Here is a 16,706-nt window from a genome sequence, read left to right as displayed (position 1 = left end):
CCAAGCCTCCTCCAAACTTAACTGAGAGCGAGAGAGAGCGAGAGAGAAAAAAAAAAGAGAGAGAGAGAGAGAGAGAGAGAGAGAGAGAGAGAGAGAGAGAGAGTTGAGATTTCTTTGAAAATTGAAGTGCAGCCCTCAGGCTTGTTGTGTTGGATTTCCTAGACTCACACATAGTTGTTTTCTTTCTTTTCATATGAGCTTGTCTCAGTATTACACGTGCCTACTTATGCCTACAATATACTGAGAGTGGAAAACACAAACTGTCTACACTCTCTACCACTGTAGCTTTCCATTGTAATCATTTTAAATGATTATTTTAAGATATGTTCGTGGCATTGGCAGGGCTACGACGGACGTTTACGCTGAAATGGCCTTTAATAGTCACTGATGGATATGAAGGACTAACAGCAGGACGTCTCTCTGAATTCTTATCAGCCCTGCATGGTTGCCAAGTAGGAAGTCAGGCGTTCAAAGTGAAATGGCTTTCACGCAACAGTGATTGGTTGATCTGCATTTTTCTCTGTGAAATTTAGGCGTGCATTTTTCATGGCCCATCTCTCTGACGGAGGCCTAGACTTGTTACGCTCACTCCATCATTTCAGTCATTCATACACTGTGATCTATAGAATTGTTCGATGCCGGCACATGGAGGTGATCATAATACTTGTTGCTGAGAAGCTTGCATCTGTTGGCTCAGAAGGTCGAGTTATATAACATGTATGCGGCGGTTTTAGGCAGCCAGTCTAGAGCCAGGGGATATTTACCAGTCTGGAGTGACACACACACACACACACACACACACACACACACACACACACACACACACACACACACACACACACACACACACACACACACACACACACACAAACAAACAAATGGCCAGTCAGGGGTCATTGTGAAATTATGAAATAAAATGAATGCTGAGCATCGTCTGAAGCTATGCTCACCAGATGCACTTCATTAATTTGGGATTTTAAAAAATTATCTATTTGTAAGTAAAGAGCATCTGCCGGAAGCCTGTCAGTATGGGATACGTCCAGCTAAAGCTGTTCAATGGATGCCAACATTAATGTTGGTGTATGTGTGCGTCTGTGTTCATCCCTGAGCGCGAGTTGTCTGGAGGCTGAGCATCCTTTAGTGGCTGCAGAGAAAAAACAAAGAGACCTAGAGGAGGATTTGGACAGACTCACTTTCCTCTCAGTTCCTATCTTACTCTGATCTCACTCCCCTGGATAAACATGAAACCCAGTGAAGATCATCTAAAGGGCGACTGTCACCATATATCAGTGTTATGTAGACAAACCCTTAAGGGTCTACCTGCTGCATGAAAACAGAAAAAAACACTGACCTCAGTAAACAGCGACCTCCAACATGAACATGCTCGTTACAAGCACAAAACAGAGTTATTTTGTTCTGACTTTATAACCTGCGGGGGAGTCAAGAAATGACATACAATTATAATTATTACAAATGAGCTTTCGTTAGGCGATCCTTTGCTGGAAAATGCAATTACACAGGTTTCCTCTGTTTTTATTACTTTTCATTTAAACCTTAATTATAAAGGTAATGTTAAGAAATGTATGGATTTGTTCCAAAGCAGAGGACAGATCAGACAAACCCAAAAGGTTATATACACTTCAGACTTCTATACCTACTTATCCTTTAGATGAATTTAAGTATATATATACTTAAATCAACTACTTTCTTCCCCTGTAACTCGAACCATGAGAAAAACAGAAATTATACAACAGTTCTGAATTTTCCTGCTTGCAGGTGTTGACAAAATCCAGTCAAAACAACAGCAACGTTTTTTACAGCACTGGCTGTACTTTTCAGGACAACTGTTCAGAAGTGAAAGAACAAAACTGTCTCCACAATACTGTTGTGCTCTCTAATCCAGAATTGTTACAGTTATATAACGCATATTCCTAAATATCTCTTGAAGCTGAAAGTCCCTATAATATCGTCTGTATTATGAGGTAATGCAGAACTCGGAGAACCTTTACTTACATTACTACATTTCATACACATCAAAAAAATGTGTATGTACAGAAGTGCTGCACATGAAGTCGACATTTTTTTTTAAGAAATAAAGAAAAGAAAAGGAGAGAAAAAACAAGTATGTAAGGCATGAACACATGCAAATATCTACAGTGTATTATAGACACACAGATATACTCGTTATTAAATACTGTATATCTCGACTAACAAGCTGTCAAAACTACTTTGAAGTCATCACAGAAAAATGATTTGTGATCTGAGGAAAACTAAATATGAACAACTAATTATACGCAGCCTTCCTTACTTTCCGTTCCTAGCAAGACAACAATACCCAACATCCTGTCACTTTGGATCCAGCTTCCTGTCGATGCAATCACCGCTCCTAATGAAGGCTCCTGAGGTCGACGCCTCTGTGGTGCCAAAGGTTTTCCCACAAATTAAGAAATTTCACGCATCAAATCTCCTGTCAACACATAATTCAAACAATTACAGTTTCCAGTTGAGAGTAAAAGTCATCATTGAACAGGAGGCAGAACTAATCAACTGTCACGTTTGACATCTTTGTGACACACATGAGGTGAATGCCCAGACTAATTTACTGTCACATTAAAAAAACATTAGAAGCCCTCTGCATCCAAAGTGTTTGTTTGTTTGTTCATTAAGATCCCCATTAGCTTTTGCATCGCAGGAGCTTCTCTTCCTGGGGTCCGTACAGTTTACATGGTGACAATTTGTTTGGAGCGGCCAAACATTTACAGAGTCACCGAAATGGCTTTAATCTCATCAACTCATCGATTTTTAGATGCACCGTAATGCTTTGAGTAATGTAATATTAGTGCTAATCACTGCCCCGAGAAACTATTCATTAGCTTAGCAGTGATTATCAACACTTTTGCTGAACACCATTTCACTGTTTAGTATGAACTGCACACACACTTTTTCTCACTTACTTGTGCTGTTTAGCTCACCTAAAAACTAAAAGTTGAACAAGAAGAGTTGGCACTGCTGATGAGCCTTTATAGGTAGTAAATATATGGCATGCTGACATCCTGATGATGCTGAGGAGCAACTTTTGTGTAAGCTTTCGTACAAACTAGAGTATGAGGATATGTTGTCACAGGCCTTACAAGACTGTGTTGACAAAAAGACAAGATGCCTGAGAGGGCGGCTGTATTCAAAAGCGACTGATGGCTTTGTTTCTCTCACTGCTTCAGTCCACTCACCTTCCTGTTTTCATCTTAGGAGGCTTTATGCTGGTTGTGAGTAAAACCCACTGCTGTATTATGTAACCGTCCAGGAATAAATGGCCTGAGGTGGAGTGTGAAAACCTCATTCCGCGTTGCAGGTGATTTTTTTATAGTAAAGATTTTTTCTTCAAGGAATTTAGCCTGCTGAAATCCAGCCAGGACCCCATATGATTACTGTATATGCATAATCATTTGTATGTGTGTGACAGGATCCTTGGCTGTTGTTGATGTGTGTATACTTGTGGGAGATGGCGTACAAGGAAGTGTGCGTGTGTGTGTGTGTGTGTGTGTGTGTGTGTGTGTGTGTGTGTGTGTGTGTGTGTGTGTGTGTGTGTGTGTGTGTGTGTGTGTGTGTGTGTGTGTGTGTGTGTGTGTGTGTGTGTGTGTGTGTGTGTGTGTGTGTGTGTGTGTGTTTGTGTGTGTGATTCACAAGATCTTTTTTCAGAGATCTCACATCTTTCTACATCTCCCACTTTCTTCAAGTGTTGCTATTGCTGTAAGTAGGCTTGTCAGGTCTGGATAAGTACATGACTGCTGACCTTTACTGCGTGCCAAACAAACAAGATGTTTCCACAACTTCAGACATGGCTCTACTGGAATTTGAAAGCATGACCGGGTTAACGAAGCTTTGAAGGCAACACATGTCAGCACATTCCCCGATGGAAGCTATATCTCTAATTTCAGATGAAGTTTGGGATAGCTTATTACCAGGGAAGACGCTAAGGCTCAAAGGGCAATTAACATAACTGCAATTATTTGAATTGGCCTTTTTTTTTAAAGATTGGCTCTTTTTTATAATCTTAGAATGCTTAAGCATGTAGTCATTTCTATAGATCATTAAAATGGCCCTGAATATGTTTAAACTGGGAGTGATGAACTTGTTTCTTCAGCTGCTCTCTGAATTGGATTGAGGTGAACAAAAAGGGCTTACATCTTTAATAAAGAGCTGTAATGGTTGTGTACACATTCAGCAGAGGAAGGAGCTTTTAAACATCACTTCCAAGACCCAGAGAAAAGGCTTCCTGCAAAAACACTCCAGTGAATGAAATCCTCCATCTAATTTTAAGGGAAAGAACACATCTGTAGCTGGGTAAAAGTGATGTGGTGGTGTGATTTGGTTAGATTCCTGTTTGACTAGTAGCTGTGGTGTAGAATTAAGAACAATGAATGAGGAAAAAGGCAAGCCTGTGAGTATGAGGGCTAATCAAAGCTTAATTGTCTTTAGTAGAGGGATCAATTTGCTATACTGTAGGGTATTGAAAGGTATTTCTATCTAATAGATTTTGTCCACAAAATTCACCTCATTAAGACAGAAGTGGAGCACTGACTCAGGACTCACGGATGACTCACAAGACATTATGATCTGGTCATTGTAACAAACCATTAAACATGACTCAGATGACATAGATTAGATGGAACATGGGTCATGAATGCTGCATTTACGTGATCTTGTTCAATTAATATGTTAGATGGAGTTTTTATGCAGAGATACCTCAGCTACCTTTGATGAGCAACCAACATAACCCCCAGCAATAGAACAACAACTAGAAAAATAATTAAAAATGTAATTTGGTTTTACAAGTCCAACACCCTGTCGCACCACTTGATGCTGTTTTAGCAAGTACTTCTTATAAAATGAGTCCCAGATTCCAAAGTTTTATTTGTGTGATCTGACTTAATGCAGAGCAGAGTAACAACTAAAAGATTTATTTTTTATTAGCCATGTTAGCAACGTCACCATATTACCAAAATACAATTTTTTAGATTTAGAATTTGTTTCTCAATCCAGAAAAGCTTTAGTGACCCTTTAGGATTCATTATTGTGCACTTGAACCATAAACAGGAATTTGTTCCCATTTAAATCTGCACACATTTTATTGCTAAGCTTCTATTTTTTTTTATTTTTTTTTTTTTACCAATCACTGGTGATTTCTTCCATTCTTATTCAACTGTTGAAAAACAAGCAATGCAAGTGATTTGAAGCTACGCCTCATGTTCCATTTCCTCAAGTGTCTGCTTTGAAAACGAAGTCATTTAGCCTACCTCAAAGCACCAGTAAACTCCTAATCCCCACAATTTGCCACTTCTCTGACTCTGCCTTGTACACATCCCAGTTCTTGGAAATGAACTGTTAGTATTTAAGGTATCCCTCTGCATCCTGCCTCCAGGCCAAGTGCTCATTAGGGCGTTCATTTAAGATTTGATTTTGGCCTCGTTCCCTGTTATTTTTGTGTCAAATGCAATGTGCAATTGTGCCTTTTATCACAGAAAACAGCTGTTTATTGACCATGAGCATTTTTGTTGGCACACAATGCTGCTCTCTCAATCGCATGGTTGGCGTTTGAAAAAGTTCCAGGGTTCTAAATAAACTTTATTTGATTAGAATTTTAAGAGGCATCTGGTAACTCTCAGATTAGTAGTATAATCAAGGCTTCCCCTTGAACAGAAATTGGAACTCACAAAATTAAAACTGTTATGAAATAAACCCTTTGCCATAAAAGATAATCAATGATTTTAGTATTTTATTTTTTACTTAACTTTCCTCTTGCTTTATTGGAGAAAAAAGGCCAACAAGAGTACAAAAACCATCCCTGAGACAGGCACTGTAGCAGTAAATGCATCTTAACATGCATTGATTCTGCATTGATTCATTGATTCTTTAGGTGTTTACAAAATGGCAGATTCCAAAATATCCCTTCAGTGCTCTGACATAGTGTCCATTACTCCAGCAACAGCCGTCCAGTGAAGGATCCTGTTGTGACATCCATCAGCCTCTGAGGTCACAGATTGCAGAGTGAGTCATCCGGCTCTGGTCCCCCATCAGCCTCCTCTGTCTCTGGACCTGGCACGCTCTGCCAGTCAAATGAACCTAGTTAGGGGTACTGTGAAGCTCCACAGCCAAAGAAAAAAAAGAAGAAGAAAAAAAACAGGTGCACGGAGCATGACATAGATGTGGCAGCGTAACAGAAAAGTGAGGCTTTCCCTGTGTTACCCATCCTTGTGTAACTTCATCAGACATCTCTCGCTTGTCTCTTTCATCTTTTTGCGGTAACAGCTGACACATGTGGTTCTGTAAGCAGTTTCACTTCACCCGTCTATCTTCCCCTACCTGCCCCTCTCTCCGTCTCTCTCCTTTAATCCCGTCTCGTTTCCATGAGAGTGGACTCTCTGGTTTGACCATCTGGTGGGGTTATTTTGGGATGCTCAGTCCTTTTCCCTTGCCTTGCTGCTCTGTGGCAGCAAACCTCTAGCTCTAGTGTCCATTTCTCCACAGGAGAGCATCCATGTCCAAAAGCTTCTGTGACCCCGGCAAAACAAGCCCACTAACAGGATAAAGCCTGGCCATTATCATGAATACAGATCTTTTTTTGCTTCCACCTTGTCTGTTTTTTGTATAATATCATAACACTTTGAGTATTATGACTTAACCAGGACCCAGACAGACAGTTGGAGACATTATACCTCCCTTTCAAACTACTATTACTCTATTAAGTACTTATACATAGCTCTTTGATTAGTTATGAAAATACTGGATTTGTCAAGCAGCTTGTCTCGGGATATTATTGATGTTCATTGCGTGATCAAAACAGTCAAGACTGTTTTCCAGATACTGTGGATTTTTATATTAAATTTTGAGCTCCAATTCTTTATTTATAAATTATAAATGATCTGCTCAATGTGATAAGACAGCAGATGTGACCTTTGACCTACTTCAGCGGAGAGTGTTGGCTAACTTCTCTATCGGTGCCACAGGGAGAGTCTGGGCTGTCTGTGAGACAGGACGGGATAAACACAGTTGTTCGCTCCTCAGTACACACAGAGAGCTGTCTTACTAGGTCCTCCTCTGCTTATTTAATCCCCTATCTGAGACTGGCTGTTGATTCAATAGCTCTTATCAACCTTTAATGTTAGGCAAGTTGTTGAACAAAGATATGTTTGTACTCTATGTCCCGGGAGAGCCTTTACACTTTTAAAACTCGTTAAAGTTACTGTTGACTCCGCTAAAAAAAAAAAAAAAAAAAAAAAGTAATGAGAAAACTCAAGCAACAGCCAGCACCTTTAAAGTTTACTAATAATACAATAAATCTTTAAAAAACACAATTTGCGGGGTTATGTGTGGGACTATTTCTTGGCTGGGCACCCATGAGAGACACCAGAAAGTCACTGTGCCCAGCCAAGAAATAGACATGCTCATAACCCCCTGTAAACAGTTTGTAAATATCACATATTTAGTTGGTTGATTGAATTCTATATTATGAATTTTGATTTCACCGCCTGTTTTACAAACCAAAGACTTGCACCGTTTTTTGGGGGTTTTTTTTCAATCCAATTCTATTCAAAGATCTCCTCAAACAAGTCTGTCTAACGCCAGCTGGCCTCTATATCAGACATAACTGGTTTCCAATGCATGTAACTAATGAGTGCACACGTGCTCTGCTCACCTTTTAAAACGGGAAACCGCATGCTTTGTTGCTGACAAAGTATTTCATCCTAAATCTGTGTCCATATATGGGCAGCAGAGTGTGGAGGTTCATCTGGGATTTCAAATATCATCCATCTCTCCCTCTCTGTCTAATCAAACTTGGACCACCTTTTCCAGCTGATTTATAGTTGATGGTGTGTCAATATTTATGTTTGCACAACTAATGAGCTGAACACAATAATACAGACTGACTGACGAAAATGATTCGGTTATGTTGGACAGTGTTACTCCTGTAAAAACTTGTAATTTTTAACATAAATTAATAGCACAGTCTGCTTTCAAACTGAAGCAAGACGTTGGCTCGAGAATTGATGGCATTGAAACAGCAGACAAGGTAAGGATAATTTCCAAGGCACAAAATAAACTCTATTTATATGCTGTATTCCTTTATCTCCATAACCATCCTAATAAAGTCTTCACATTGCTCAATAGGTGGAGGTTGTTGTGTATTTCTGATCATGATGACTCATCCTGCCTGATATTCCTCATAATGTTTACTGGTTGGAGGCATCTGAAGTTAATAACATCCAATTACATTAAATGAAGTATAAAAAATAACATTTCCTTGAAAAACAAGCACAAGAGACAGAAAAATAATTTCTCTTTCACTGGAATATCTGCTGTCTACAAACCCTACATTTAAAAAAAATGGGAAAATTGATTTCCCATTAGAATAAAGGATATGACATTCTAAAAAGGTTGCAAGCTGACAAAACTTTGCACATTTTCTACAGCTTATTCAAAGTGCTTATCACAATTATAGTGTTCTTATCAACTCAACACACCAGTGTGCCTGTTTGTATATGTGTCACAGCTTACCATTAAAGGAAGCAGCATCTAGTGACGCCATGCACCATAAAACACTCAAAGCTCTTGTCCATACTCACAGTATCACAGGAAAGGACGCTGTAAAATACCATGTCATGTGTCATCTGGGGATGGCTTACAAAAACAAAAACGTATTACATCTGTTCCCCACAGCCTACTCAACTCTGATATTGTGTTTCTATCATTATAACACAAGGGTTTATTTGAAACTATCCAGTGGGTCCACAGAGCATCAGAAATGTATCACCAGGGATGAGAGAGGTATAAAAGAGAAGGAAGAGATATTTGCCTGCCTTTGCACAGTCAAACCTGGTGGCAGGTGAATAAGACCAAAAAAAGGTTGATCTTAAACAGGTCTTTTTCTGATCAAAAAGTTTCCCTGTTCACAGATGACTTTTAGGGTAATTTCTATAAGGAATACACAGATGCTTGACTGCTAAAATCTGTCCTGTGAAGGCTATACGTATATAGTTGACATATTTCAAAATCATTTGCACAACATGAGTGCACTCCAGTGGTGATGTCTGAGACTACACAATGTCACAAAACTCAGCGTAGAGATTACATTACATTACATTACATTACAGTCATTTAGCAGACGCTTTTATCCAAAGCGACTTACAATATATATGTATATATATTACATATCATTCACCCATTCACACACTGATGACAGGCTACCATGCAAGGTGCCACCATCAGACTCTAACTAACATTCATGCAACATCCAGTCCACACCGATGGCAAGCCTTCGGGAGCAACTTGGGGTTAAGTGTCTTGCCCAAGGACACATCGACTGCCGAAGCCGGGTATCGAACCAGAGATCTGATTTGTATGTATCTGTGTATTTACTGTAGCATATATGAAACACATCTGTCATTTTAGTGACTAGCAACCACACTAACCTGTGATTTATTTATTTGTTCACTTCAAGTAGGTAACAAGTTTAATTGTTACTCTCACTAAGTTGTCAAAAATAAAAATAAACAGGAGAAAGGTGTTTTAAGAAGATCTTATTTTAATGTCATAAAAAATGTGGTTCATCATGACTTTTTTTTTGTTGGACTGATTTATAACTAATGCAAATATCTATCCCTTCAACCAAATGGTTTATTCAGTCAGAATTTCTAAACGTTGCCCGTTTGTCAGCAAAGAGTCTCCAAGACCATTTTCACAGTGGACATTTTGACCTTAGCACAGTTCTTACTTATTGTACTTAATTGGAGCCATAGAATAAATCCAATAGAGTGGAGGCTTGTCGAACACTTGCATGTTTCACTGCTCCATGGGAAATAGCCTACATTTTATGGTGATCTAATTCCATAAAAGGTGTTTTGTAAAGGTATTTGTGTTTATCACCTGAGGCCTAATTTGGATTAAATGAAACCACTCATCCATTAGAAAGACGAATAAAACATGTAACAATACAAGTGTACAATAAAAGGACAGAAGGTAATGTGTCAGGGTTCATGAATAAGCAAAAAGGGTGGAGGAGTGGATTTCAACTGTCTTAATTATTTGATTAAAAGACAATGACATGTGTTGAGTGATTTGGAGTAACTCAATGATAAAGAGCGAGAGGAGAGGTTGTATTAGAAGTGATGGAGGCGGGTTGAGTCTTCACCCTCCAGTAGATGGTGATATTTACCACCGTGTGCTCCACCATACTGTAGAAGAAGACATGCAAGAGAAAAACAGGAAGTGTCAATGTCTCAGAAGTGTCAGTTGTACTTGAGATCAACCCTTTGGACGCTGTGCTGCTGGGTTCAGGTGTCGGTGTAGCTGAGTGTCCCTGTGATCGAGGCCCTGTGCATAACTGAGCTGGGCTGCGGCGTCCCGGGGACGGCTACCATGATGTGACGAGGGGCACACTAACGAGGAAATGCCATAGGACCCGAGGGGACATGCCTCACCAGGGCAGTTAGGGGTAGCTCTAGTGCTTCTAGACATTATGGGATGTTAGGGTCTGCGACTACCATGGGTCTGTTTCAGGTAGTGATGCCAAACTGAACTGTATGTCTCTTTATGATACAAGGGTGAGCAGACATGGATGAAGTGATCACTCTCAGCTCGGACAGTGATCCAGAGGACTCTGACGTGGAGATCATCGGCTCCTTCAGTAACGCTATGAGCAAGAGCGACCCGCTGCCCCTCACGGCTGTGCGGGTAGAGGTGGACGCCGTCAACGTCCCGACGGTAAGGAACCAGCCAACGTAGCTCCACCGTTGCCGTAGAAACCATGGAACGTAGCCCGGCCGTAACTGCAGGAAACCAGCCAACGTAGCTCCACCGTTACCGTAGAAACCAGCTAACGTAACTCCACCGTTACTGTGGAAACCATGGAACGTGTGCTTTTTAGTTTAGTTTAAAAAAAAAAAAAAAAAACCTGCCTGACTCTTAATGTCCTCAAGGTGTCGCTGTAGATAATTAACGTGACGTCATTGTAACCGAAACAAACAGGCAGTGTTTTTACCTTTCTTCAGGTTAACATAACGCCTGTGTTTATCTTTAAGCTCGACAACTTCACGTACTTCAAATGTGTTGGCCAAGAAAAAGGGGGTAAATAAGCCTTCAGGTGGAAATGTGTTTGTGCTATTCTTCACTGTAATAACTTACATGTTAACTGTTTTTTACTTTTCTAGCTTTACATTGACCTCACAGATCCTAGATGGACTCTCCCGGAGCTGAAGCTCAAAATACAAAAACCCTCTGCCTTGACGGTGGTAGACTTGACTGAGAGCAACGTAGCGAACGGGACAACATGGGAGACAAATAGTTTACCGCCAGATGACACTCGAACGAAAAAAGAAAGCAAAAGTATAAATCAAACTTCACACAGACAAGAGTGTAACTTGCAGAAAAGCTCATCAAGAGACCGAGCCGTGTTTGCACTACCGAAGGACTGCAGCCACTTGAAGCCAAAGAAGAGGCCTTTGGATTCTCAAACACAAGACCCAAAGCAGGCAGATAAAACACATCATGGCACGCCAATTGTAAAGTTAAGACGATTGCCTTTCCATGAAGCTCATATCGCAGACCTGAAAACATCAAAGTGTTCTGTCTATTTAAACAAAGATTGTACACAAATGTCACTGCACCTCCCGAAAGCAGACAATAACAGTGGAGCACCAGAATGCATTAGTAATTTGAGGAGAACTACTGCATCAAATGGTACTCATCTGGATCCCTCACTCGATGAGTCTCCTCCTCAGGTGGTTGAATCTGTTATCAGACAGGAAGAACAGGAGAACAATAATACATTTACAAGCACACAGTTAAATGGTAAAATATCTCCGCATAGACCGACTCCAGCTGACTCTGCCTGCTCGGACAAAGGGGGCTCTGTTGCAACTTCAAAGGAGCCCAGCACTCGTGACGACAAGAGGGATGACCTTTGCTCATCCGAGCTCATCCCCTTTCCAAAATCCACCTCTTTATCCCAAGATGAAGCAGAGCGTTCCTTACAAAGAGAAGAGTTCTGCTCCGAACTGGAAAAACTACAACTAGACAAAGCGGAATCGAGACAAAGCTATCTCTCTGATCCCTTATTCCCAAACTCTCCTGCCACTGGACCAAACCCTTCTGAGCATTTTGATCTTGACTCTCTGTCCCACACAAATCCCATATCTCATAACCTTACGAGCCAAGTCGACCCTACACCCACCTCTGAGCATGAACTAGCCCAGAGTCCGTCAGAGAAGGTCAAGGCTGATGAGGCCTCAAACTGCTCTGACTTCTTGCACTGGAGCGTCCCTAATGAACCTCTTTTGTCGGTGTCCAATGAGGACATGGATGACAGCTCTGGGGCCGGTACATACAGAGGGGATCTGGGCATTGACAGTCCGGTGTCATTTCTTTGGCAAGAGGGAAGTGATGGAGACGAAGTGAACAAAGACAGCAGGTTTGATCTGGACTTCAGGGTGGCCAGTCGAGAAGACAGGCAATTTGTTTGCCCAGTTACACTCAGGAAAATAATGTCTGGACCAGTTCAATCCTTGGTAAGAGACATTTCTCCAAATCTTTATATTCCCGTTGTTCCTTTTATACATGATTATGTTGCCAGGCAAAATGTACAAAATCTATTTTCTTTTTTAGCTTGATGAAGAAGAGAACGGATTTGGAGCTCCAGAGGTGCTCTGCCGTCAGAGCCTGAGCCTGGTTTACAGTACCATCGATGAAAGCTACACAGAGGGCACTTTGCAGCTCTTGTCTGACCTGCTACAGCCTGGTTACTATCCCCCCAGAGATATCACTTCCCACCTGCTGCGTGGCGTTCTGCTCGACCCACAGTGTCCTTATCACCTGTGCGTGCAGGCCTTTAATCTGCTGATGAGGACACAGAGGTGAGGGAACCTAGGAGTAAGAGTAAATCAAAATGTATCATTTTAAACCCACCAATTTAAATTATTGATCCGTCCTGTACGTCCCCCCCTTCCATCTATTCTCTTCCATTTTCATATTTAGATTTAGATATTAAATCTGCTTTCTGATTGCAGACACCACATGGCTGATAAAACCACAATTCCATGGGACTGGGAGTTGCTGACCACAGTCATGGCTGATCAGGTACTATCCCAGATAGCAAAATGTGTGAATATACAATAAAGCTGGGTGATATATTAATGTAGGGTACCACCAGTGTGGTTGAACAAACCATGTTGAATAAGATTTTGGTAGTAAAATTGATAAATGGGCTTTTTAAAGACTTTTCTTGTGTAAAAATATCTTCTGACAGCACCAGAAGTCGTTGCCAAAGTATTGCCGCAATGTTGATAACATCATTGGTGAAAAAATATTTAGGTATTTCTTTTCACTCTGCTGTAGTATGCAGACATATTTACAGCTGAATCGCTTTTTTTGTGATTGAAGTACACTGACAAGTCCCCATCTGTGCCCCTCCTGCTTCCTTGTTACCTTACAAAGAGACATCCATGTGAGGTTGTGCGTATGCTCCTGGACTATATTGTGCAGACTTTGGAGGATGACTTCCAGGCCAAACACTCTATCTCCGCACTCCACCACTCCATCACCAAGGCAACATTGTCATGTGATCAGCAGTTCCCTCGTGTCAGGTGCAACCTGTTTTTCTTGTTGAAAATGTTTATTATGTTTTGTTCAGGGGATCAAAACCTGTAACCTTCCCACTCAAATGGTCATTCCTACATTCCACTGTCTTTTATACAGTAATTTACTTTGTCACTGCAATGACATCATTTCCCTTTGTGTCTGAACAGCGGCATTTGATTTTAGATACACAGCTATTCTCTGTCATGATACATGTTATTGGAGATTGCCAAAACCCCACGTCTTAAATGAAACTTATAGTTACCTTAATAAATAGAGAGTTAAAGAGAAGACACAACATTTAAAATCACATTAAAGCATATAGATTAAAATTGTACACGTTTTTGATTTATACTTTTTATTTGTTATAGTAATGATGTGGTTGTTTATTTGTTTTTCAGGGAGGTCATGAAGTGGCTCTTTTCTGCCATTATGAAATCAACAGAGCATGGAGAGACTAGAGAAGCAGCCAGAGAGAGAGATGCACTAATCAGGTAAATCATATATTTAGAAATGTATGCATATTGTTTTACAATGAGTTGTTCAATGTATGAATATAGCATTATGGCTGCTTCTATGCCTGTCTTCCCACAATCAAGTTTTTGTCCCGTTGCCCCATGCAGAATGGTGTCCATCTTCCAGAGGATGCTGTCCTTGGCTCTTGAGGTAGACCGTTCTCCAGCTCTAAGCTCTGGCAAACTGTCCCAGGAGCTCTTCCATATGCTCATCAGCAATATACCTCTACGAGCACACAGGTGAGGAGGAAAGATGAGTCAAGTGAGGGAGGCAAGATGAGCAGGTTTTGCATCATCATTAAGGGAAAGTTGAAGTGAGCAGAATTAACTATTGTCTATAATATACAAAGAGTACCTTTTACAGGTACATACAGGATATGATTTTGTAATTTATAGATTTTTCCTTTAGATTATACAATTTTAACCATTTGTAAAATAAGTTTCATTCTGTCATCAACAAAAAAAAAATGCGTGGCAATCAATGTCATTATTTATTTATTTAAGGTTTAAAATTTTTAACTGAATCACAAAATGATCATAAAGGTTTTTGAATTGAACTTTTTTAAATGAATCTTACAAATTGCATTGAAAATGAATTTCTCCTGTTTAAACATGGACCTGTTTGTGTCTTTTAATTCAAGACAGGCTTTTGCAAAAAATGTGGAGGAATCAGAAACATTCACAATCATAACAGAAAAACATGTTAAAATGCATTTTAGAAATAGTCTTTAAAAGCATCAAGAAAGTTGTTCATAATGAAACACAGAAAAATAATTATTCTTATGGCACAATGTGCCTCTTTTTCACATTTTTCCAAGCTGTCACATACTTTTCTGTTTCTGACACGCAGGATGTTGTTGTTGGAGAGCCTGCAGAGCAAGCTGCTGAGATGTAAGCTGTTGGAACATCTGTTGGACTATGCATGCCCACTGAAAACCCCTTTGCCCATGTCGCTCAGTCTTCTGCTCCACTTTTTGAAATACTGCACTCTAGCACCAGACCCTTCGGTGAATATCCCACTTGCACCTTGTTTTCACCTTTGCCTTACCAGTCAGCTGTTGCTCTTCACATATGTAGTGGTGTTAACATATCTGATTTACATCCAACACTTATAAGTTAGTCACAAAAAACAGTCGTTCATTGGAACTGATCCATGACTGTGTTCTCTAGGATGGTACTGAACGGTGGCAGAAGTGGGAAGAGTTGGTCCATCTTCTCTGGATGTTGCTGCTCAGCTACAACAAAGCCATGAAAGGTGAAGTGTTGGTTAATGCCAGTAAACTGTGCCACGGTAGTTGCAGCTATAATCAGGAGATGGCTCCCTTTAAATTATCTAAATTTGAAGAGTGTAAAGGAGAGTAGTTGCACATTCGTAGCCACGATGCACAAATAATTTAATGGTGTTGCCGTCATGTCGAAACTGTTAATATCATTAAATAATTTATTTGTGTATTGTGCCTACGAGTTTGCTACTACTCTCCTTTCCATAATTACTAGGGTTGAAGGGAATTTGTCTCAGAATGATGAAACATGATCAACTTACTTATTCAATTATTTAAAAAAAAAAAATAAGGTGAGTCAGGTGATCTTTTCAAAATGTAAAACACACATCTGAACTGACTAGGCCAGCTTTCCAGTGTCCTGCTGACATGAAGCAGACAGTGTTTGGAGCCTGTGAGAAACCTCCGACTCCAGTAAATGTGCAATATGTGGTGGGATACCATATGGGATTGTACTGAGCTGTTTTATTGGAATATTTTTGTACAGCAGAGAAAGAAAACAGGGCAAAGCTGAAGTTCTTACTGTGGTTAGAAAGATTAAAGGTAAAAATGGATGTTGATTTTTTTGACTCAGTCCCCTGTATTAAAATATTTATATTGACTTTAAATATAAAGCAATATATAATATATAGTTTTTTAACCACTGAATTCCGTAGATATGATTCATCCTTGAAAATGCCTTCAAGACATGGGTTATATTAACTTTTACGAACTGAAGTCAGATATACAATCTCCCTGAGTATTAAAACATTTCAACAATAGCAATAAGCTCACTTTGGTTTAACTTCTTTCATCTGTTATACCCAGGCTATCTGTGCAACTCAGTCTCTGAACAAAGAGGCAATCTTGGCAACTTGGTTTACAAGCCAGATGATATGATATCCAAGCCCGCCATTCGTGAAGCTGTGGAGGCCTTCCTGTCCAGATCCCAGGCGGACCTCGGCCAAGCCTTACCTCTCCATGTGGAAGAGTCCCTCACTTATCTACAGGATCATCTGCTAGATGTGTCTCAGTGTTGAATTTAAAAAAACAAAACAAAAAAAAACCTGTTGTGATCACATTCTCGGATTAATTATAAAGCATTGTACTAAATTAATATTTATATTTTTGTAAGAGTGTACTTGTTTTATATTCTAAATAAAGGCTGTGCCTTGTGTCTTAAGAAGTGAAAATACACTGATATATCTTTTAATTATCTTCCACATCAGTTTCTCAATAAACCCACTCAGCCTTACCCCACTCCTCTGCCTCCAGTCATCCTGTCCTGACTGCTCTCCGCTTGGCC

General features: G+C 40.1%; 1 protein-coding gene across 3 annotated transcripts; it reads left to right on the top strand.

Moving 5' to 3' along the window:
- Positions 1-10,240: 10,240 nt before the first annotated feature.
- Positions 10,241-16,637, top strand: simc1 (SUMO interacting motifs containing 1). Of its 3 annotated transcripts, XM_054597070.1 has the most exons (11): positions 10,241-10,489; positions 10,598-10,758; positions 11,205-12,560; positions 12,658-12,905; positions 13,059-13,128; positions 13,486-13,634; positions 14,028-14,120; positions 14,250-14,381; positions 14,992-15,148; positions 15,312-15,396; positions 16,229-16,637. In XM_054597070.1, exons 2-11 carry the CDS (start codon positions 10,609-10,611, stop codon positions 16,438-16,440), a joined length of 2,652 nt encoding a protein of 883 aa, XP_054453045.1. In that variant the 5' UTR covers positions 10,241-10,489; positions 10,598-10,608; the 3' UTR covers positions 16,441-16,637. The 3 variants fall into 3 exon arrangements, with proteins under 3 accessions (XP_054453045.1, XP_054453044.1, XP_054453046.1); XM_054597069.1 differs by having other exon boundaries at positions 10,241-10,758; XM_054597071.1 differs by lacking the exon at positions 16,229-16,637 and having other exon boundaries at positions 10,241-10,758; positions 14,992-15,032; positions 15,312-15,402.
- Positions 16,638-16,706: the final 69 nt, after the last annotated feature.

This window comes from Anoplopoma fimbria, chromosome 4, assembly GCF_027596085.1.
Source record: "Anoplopoma fimbria isolate UVic2021 breed Golden Eagle Sablefish chromosome 4, Afim_UVic_2022, whole genome shotgun sequence".
Lineage (NCBI taxonomy): Eukaryota > Metazoa > Chordata > Actinopteri > Perciformes > Anoplopomatidae > Anoplopoma > Anoplopoma fimbria.
This window is presented reverse-complemented; position numbering and strand designations above follow the sequence as displayed.